The 7383-nt window shown below is 33.4% G+C and overlaps 1 protein-coding gene across 1 annotated transcript in view; it reads left to right on the forward strand.

The window, feature by feature from the left end:
• Positions 1–402: 402 nt before the first annotated feature.
• Positions 403–7383, forward strand: part of LOC108735607 (epidermal growth factor receptor) — a 199700-nt gene continuing 192719 nt past the window's right edge. Inside the window, exon 1 of the mRNA XM_018467645.1 lies at positions 403–764. Coding sequence (XP_018323147.1) covers positions 662–764 — 103 coding nt within the window. The 5' untranslated portion in view covers positions 403–661. The remainder of the gene's footprint in view (positions 765–7383) is intronic.

Raw genomic sequence — 7383 nt, forward strand, 5'->3', positions numbered from 1 at the left:
CCAAGATGTTTGAAGATGCATCTTGAGTATCGAAACGCGCTTCAGTTTTCTAAATATTTTGTGGAATTTTGGGTTACCGTGTAAACCCCGGATAGTATAAATAAAATTTTTATACTGACATTTTTGAAATATATATACAAGGATTAATGTAATTTTATATGAAATGGAGTACTGTGCATCTTGCCTTTGCCTTATGAAACCTAAAGTTTTTGATTCTCAGCCTCTCGATCTGTCGTCTTTTCTCCCACTAGAAGGTCTTTGTGGAACGAAAGGCCATTTAAAATATACCTGGAGGCCTTTGTCGAGTCAGCTACCTGTTGCGCCTCGGGATCATTCGTTTAGTTTCGGTCTTACATGAAGCGCCAATGTTTGATTGTATAGTCATAGTTGTTTGGTCATTTTGTGTTAAGTTAGTGTGGGAGGCACAGCACGTTACGTTGAAATATTTTTAAAGACAATATTATTTGTTTACCTTTTACTGTTAAGTGGTTGTGTTAAATGTTTTATATGTGTAATTTGCACACTTAGAAAAAAGCAACACACGGCGGCCTTGTTCTTAATTGTTTTACGTAAAAACAATTGATTTACAATTACTTAAAAAACTTATTAAGTGATTGACATGTTGTGTAGTTATATTTATTGACAATTATATTTCCCAAAAATGGGTTTGATTATTGTCAAAGTGGATACTTTAGTGTTCTGTTTTTTATTCGTTACCGAAGCTTTTTTGCCTGGAATTGCTAAGGAATTGGTGGATGAAAGAGGTATTTATAGTTTTATATTATAACTTTATAATTTCAAGTAAAACAATTAAAATATAAAATGTATCTTCTGGGATTATTCTAATCGTAAGTTATGGATGATATAATGTAAACCTAGTAAAAATAAGTCTGATGTCGATGGCTTCTTGGAGTACGTAAACAAATTCATTTTAATAGATTAGATACCTATCTAGGTACCTACCTCAATATTAATTGCAGTTTCATACCCGGTTCTTTTTCCGGATATATTTACGATTACACGATTAGTAGGTAGGTATGCAGTAAATCAATTTTAACTGTTTACCTATGCTTTTTAACATTTTTTATAACAATTTTTTGATTATGTATTGCAGTATGTAGTCACCTGTTTATGTGATGGTACAGAATTACTTGTATATAAAAATATTAAAAAAAAAAAATAAAAAAAGATGTCTATATACCTATATTCAGTGGATTTTGCGAAATATTTTTGAACACGCTTTGGTTTACCATGGAACTCGATAGCCTGACACCGAAATACCTAGAACGTAACTTTTACGCTTTCGTAAATTCTGAAGTAATTTCATTACCAATACCTAATGCGCTACAGTATTCCATCAAAAATATTGCACATTTTTATTATAGGTAAAAATTAGGTATTTAAAAATGAATTAGCAAACACTTTCGCATCGGTCAATTATAGGTTCTTTTCTGTAATAGTTCCTTATTCTGCCAAAATTTAATAAAAAAATTATCTTGGATCACTATTTATACCTTCGGCGGCATAATCTATTCTATTCTTCTATACAAATTGAATATCACATTTGCTTATTACAACAAATATCCGTATAATAATAATAATGGTGTTGACTGTTCTCATTATTCATTTCAATTGTTATCAATATCAGTGGTGTAAAGTAATATTCATATCACATAAACATTGTACAATAATGTGTAGCTATGTATACATATAATATTAAATCACGTTCATATTTAAAGTAGGTATGTATGCATGTATTTTATTTAGATTACAACACGAGTCCTAATCGTTCTAATTGTTTAACAATGGCAGGCTTCGTTTGTTCCCACGCCTGCCTGCTCTGTCTGTATTCTCAAGACATCTGTTTCTTTGGAACAATGTTTTGTGTGGTGCACTGCGTATGTCACACACACTGGTGTATATATTTATTGAATGTGGTATTATATCAGTGTGCAAAAGAAGGAGTATGTAGTATTCAGTAGTCACTCGCCATGTGGTTTGTGACCGCACGAAATGAAGTGGTTATGTGTTTGGATTAATTACAGGGACTGTAAAGTTATAGTGGTATACATATATTCCGAAACGAATATTTTATGATTTATGTTTGATAAAAACAGGAATATTCATGCTGCTTTTAAGCTATAGAAAAACTAGATTTTTAATTTTTAATTCTCAATTAATTTAAATTACTATTCGTAAAACCAATTTCCCTAATGTTTGATGCCTAATGTACAGGATGTCTTATTTTTTGGGAAGTATCTATTTATCTATGACAATCATGTGACTTTAGACACTGCAAAGTTTTCTACAAAAGATGCAAAATTAATGTGAGACATACACACATGTATGTTAATTTCCATTCTTTAATAAAACTATTTCAAATCCAATCTATAAAATATAAAATAAATGTACCATGTACCTATCGTCTTATGATGCTCCAGTATTTCTGAAATTTAGCGGGATGGAATGCTCGGTGCAAAGTTAAAGTGACAATCGAAGAAGGAAAAATCGAAACATTAAAAAAATTTAATGAACTGAAGATAGTTAAATTTTATTTTCACCTTCGTAGCTACGTGTTTTCGTAGCCTTCACAGGGATCTATGTATCTAATATTTAGTAAAAAGGTCAAATATTACACTTACCGTCATCGGCACAAACGTGCATAAATCTTTAACATGACTAAATATAAAGTAAAAACATCTTTAATATTGAACACTCGTTTGCAAGTGTTTTAACTAATACTGCATTAGTTAATAATAATATTTGACTTTTAAATATAAGATAAATCATTGAGGAGGTCTCAAAAATGTCGAGATGGAGACAAAATGGAAGATTAAGAAGAAGAAAATTAAAAGATCAATCTACTTACGTACATTTGTAAGGAAAGTTGATTTTGAATCACACTATTAACAAGCGGGCTGAAAAGTTCGTAGGCTAGCATAGAAAAAATTATTTTTTTGATAGAATTTGATTTTATTATTCAATATAGTTCCCTTCGAGGGCGATACAACGATTGTAGCGGTCATACAATTTTTTGATACCATTTTTATAATACGATTTGTCTTTAGTCTCAAATTAGGCTTCAGTTTCGGCGATTACCTCTTCATCGGCGCGAAATTTCGGTCCAGCGAGTATCTTCTTGAGGTCTGAGAACAAAAAAAAGTCGCTGGGGGCCAGATCTGGAGAGTACGGTGGATGCGGATGCAATTCGAAGCCCACTTCATGGAATTTTGCCATCTATTTCATTGATTTGTGACACGGTGTATTGCCTTGATGAAACAGCACTTTCTTTTTCAAACAACAAAAGTTCTTTCACTAAAAATTCTATAACTCAGGTACTAATAGTGCAACAACTGTCAAATTTATACACGTGTCTTTTGAAGGTTAGGGCTAACTAAAAATCATATGGATTTGATACTAGTAGAGCCATATATGGGTCAACCTACGAACTTTTCAGCCCGCCCTTACATATTACTTATGCATGGATGGGAAAGGGAACAAGCTAGATATAAGACAAACGTTATTATCAAGACAAAACAATACATAAGTAAGAAATGAATAAAATAGTGCATACTTATCTATATATATAAAAGAAAGTCGTATTAGTTATTTATAACTCAAGAACGGCTGAACCGATTTGGCTGAGTTGTGGGGAGGTACCTTAGAATCAGGAGACGAACATAGGATACTTTTTATCCCGTTCCGTGGGGGGGGGGAGTGATGAAGAGAAGTTGCAATGTTTAAATGGAACATATATTATTTGTCGTCAGATTTAGTTGAAACTTGGTTTTAATGGTCTCTCATTTAATTTCTGAAAGACCTATCTCGACATTTTAAAAAATTCAACCTCCAAAGGGGGGGGTGGTAAAAAGGTGTTGCAATTTTTGTTTGAGACATACTTTATTTGTAGTTTAATTTACTTGAAACTTAGTATATATGCTGTTTAATATTATTAATCAAATGAAAAGAGGTTGCAACGTTTCCATGGGGTTTATTTTATTTGTACTCGGATTTACTCGAAGGCTCATTGTTGAAATTAAGCAAATACGTGTTTTGGCAATTTTTAAAAGTCAACCCTTAAGGATGAAATGTTGTTACTACGTTTGTATTTGAAATCTAAGATGGCGACATTGCATAAAATTAAAACGCTGTAAGGGTGAATTAGGAGTTAAAAGGTTTTATGGAGAAACAATATTAATTTCTGCGAGCGAAGCCGCGGGGAAAAGCTAGTACAAGATAAAAGAGTACGTAAACAGTACAAAAAAAAATCAAAATTGGACTCGGGGAGAATACTTATTCGTGTAATTGCGGCAAAAGAGAAATTGTCGGATATGAGACACCTAATAATAAATTTTGAGAATATAGATGAGTTTTCTGTACAGCCAGATGTTTTCCGAATAAGCTGTATGGACACTTCTGCCCTGAAGGCAGCGGATGTAGCTGCATGTCTGTTGCTGTAATTCAAGAAACGAAAAATGCCGATGCATCTCTCTTATTGTTTTTTGGGTTGTTATGATTAAATGTTGCACAACCTCTGACTGAAATCCGCTGATGTGAGCAAGGCATGTTTCCAATGCGAATAGATACAAAAGTCCGTATACAGTGTTAAGTCCGTTAACGATAAGATCCCAGTTGGTGTAAGCTATGAAAGAACTGTACAACAAGAAGGGGATCCCAAGTGGACTGGTGTTATGCTCGAGATGGCCGTTGTTTGAAGATATCTTTTAAATATCTTTTGATTAAAACTTTACGTTATATATAGGTAATTATTGAGAAGGTAAATGGTAGAACCGATTATATTGTTTGAAACAAGAAGCTTACAAAATAGCGTACCATGGTTGGGTGGGCTAGCTGTTAGTTATTTTCCGTAAACATTTTGTAGCAGTAAGGAATGAAATAGAAATGCATACAGGAACTCATCGGACCAAGAGATAGTAAAGGCATATATTGTCAAGTAATTTGGATCCGGTTTCCACTATACGTGTCTGATTTATTTTGAATTCAACGTTGTATCAAATAAGTTGTTGGAGGGATTACCAAATTTTGTACCTATTGTCTTAAAAGCGTAGTTTGCTGTAGAATATTCGGTCTGGAAATCCTTTGACCTTTTAATTCTACATCGACCTAAAGATTGTCTTTTGCGTTTTTGTAAGAGACCACAGTTAAAATTTTATTTTTTCCCACATTTATCTGGTGATTTTGTTCAATTCTTACACTCCCCATGCGATTATGTAGGCGATTGTCGTGGTTTTATCAATTCGAGAAATTTTTATAATTTGAAAGATTTTCGCAAAGAATTGGAAGGCATTGAAATTCTTAATTCTAAAAAGTTTATATGACGCTTTTTGTCTATTGAGTTCCAGAACCATGTACCTATCGTCTTATGATGCTCCAGTATTTCTGAAATTTAGCGGGATGGAATGCTCGGTGCAAAGTTAAAGTGACAATCGAAGAAGGAAAAATCGAAACATTAAAAAAATTTAATGAACTGAAGATAGTTAAATTTTATTTTCACCTTCGTAGCTACGTGTTTTCGTAGCCTTCACAGGGATCTATGTATCTAATATTTAGTAAAAAGGTCAAATATTACACTTACCGTCATCGGCACAAACGTGCATAAATCTTTAACATGACTAAATATAAAGTAAAAACATCTTTAATATTGAACACTCGTTTGCAAGTGTTTTAACTAATACTGCATTAGTTAATAATAATATTTGACTTTTAAATATAAGATAAATCATTGAGGAGGTCTCAAAAATGTCGAGATGGAGACAAAATGGAAGATTAAGAAGAAGAAAATTAAAAGATCAATCTACTTACGTACATTTGTAAGGAAAGTTGATTTTGAATCACACTATTAACAAGCGGGCTGAAAAGTTCGTAGGCTAGCATAGAAAAAATTATTTTTTTGATAGAATTTGATTTTATTATTCAATATAGTTCCCTTCGAGGGCGATACAACGATTGTAGCGGTCATACAATTTTTTGATACCATTTTTATAATACGATTTGTCTTTAGTCTCAAATTAGGCTTCAGTTTCGGCGATTACCTCTTCATCGGCGCGAAATTTCGGTCCAGCGAGTATCTTCTTGAGGTCTGAGAACAAAAAAAAGTCGCTGGGGGCCAGATCTGGAGAGTACGGTGGATGCGGATGCAATTCGAAGCCCACTTCATGGAATTTTGCCATCTATTTCATTGATTTGTGACACGGTGTATTGCCTTGATGAAACAGCACTTTCTTTTTCAAACAACAAAAGTTCTTTCACTAAAAATTCTATAACTCAGGTACTAATAGTGCAACAACTGTCAAATTTATACACGTGTCTTTTGAAGGTTAGGGCTAACTAAAAATCATATGGATTTGATACTAGTAGAGCCATATATGGGTCAACCTACGAACTTTTCAGCCCGCCCTTACATATTACTTATGCATGGATGGGAAAGGGAACAAGCTAGATATAAGACAAACGTTATTATCAAGACAAAACAATACATAAGTAAGAAATGAATAAAATAGTGCATACTTATCTATATATATAAAAGAAAGTCGTATTAGTTATTTATAACTCAAGAACGGCTGAACCGATTTGGCTGAGTTGTGGGGAGGTACCTTAGAATCAGGANCTATCCAAGGATGGTACTATAGAATGTCACCTCAAGGTAGGCCTAGTGGCGTCATCTCTTGGTTAGGCCGGAAACTTATCAATCCACCCTCGTATTACATAAAAGCTCCAACTAGATTTGGAAGCATTGGTATACTTACATTGTCAAAAAAAGAAAGGGAGAACTAATATTTTCTCCATGATTAAGAGTTAACAGCTTTTGAAATTGTGAACCTGCAGGAATAATTTTGTGCGGATAATAAAGCCAAAATTTTTGCTCTTTTTGTTTTAAAAACCGACCGTAGTTTGTGGTGCAGTTACTACTTTGGTCAGGGTTAAAATTCTACAATCGTGTTTTAGTTGCAAGTATAATTCATTTACTTTCTGTAGCGATGTGATCTTCAGTTTGACCTGCGCAAAGTAGAAAAGAACAGCACTAGGAATAGACGAGAAAAGGAAGGAGACAACTCTCGGCCAAACTCTTAACCGCTGAGGATCGTATAATCCGTACAGTACCGCAAGGAAAAATTGACCATTTTATCCACTACAACTGCATTTCTCAAATGTGCTGTTATTTACCATTTACTACAGAAAATATCAACGAGATGTTAATTTATATTTCAAGACACATTAAGGCTTTCACGCTTGTTTTCGATTCGTACTACTATTCATGATTGAACAAAACTTTTGGCAGGTACTGTATGAAAAAGTATTTTTAATGAACAAGAGTCGAGAGTATAATGAGCTTTTTTCTCCCTACCTACGATTTTGCCAGCG

This window comes from Agrilus planipennis, unplaced genomic scaffold, assembly GCF_000699045.2.
Source record: "Agrilus planipennis isolate EAB-ADULT unplaced genomic scaffold, Apla_2.0 scaffold101, whole genome shotgun sequence".
In the NCBI taxonomy this organism is placed as follows: Eukaryota; Metazoa; Arthropoda; class Insecta; order Coleoptera; family Buprestidae; genus Agrilus; species Agrilus planipennis.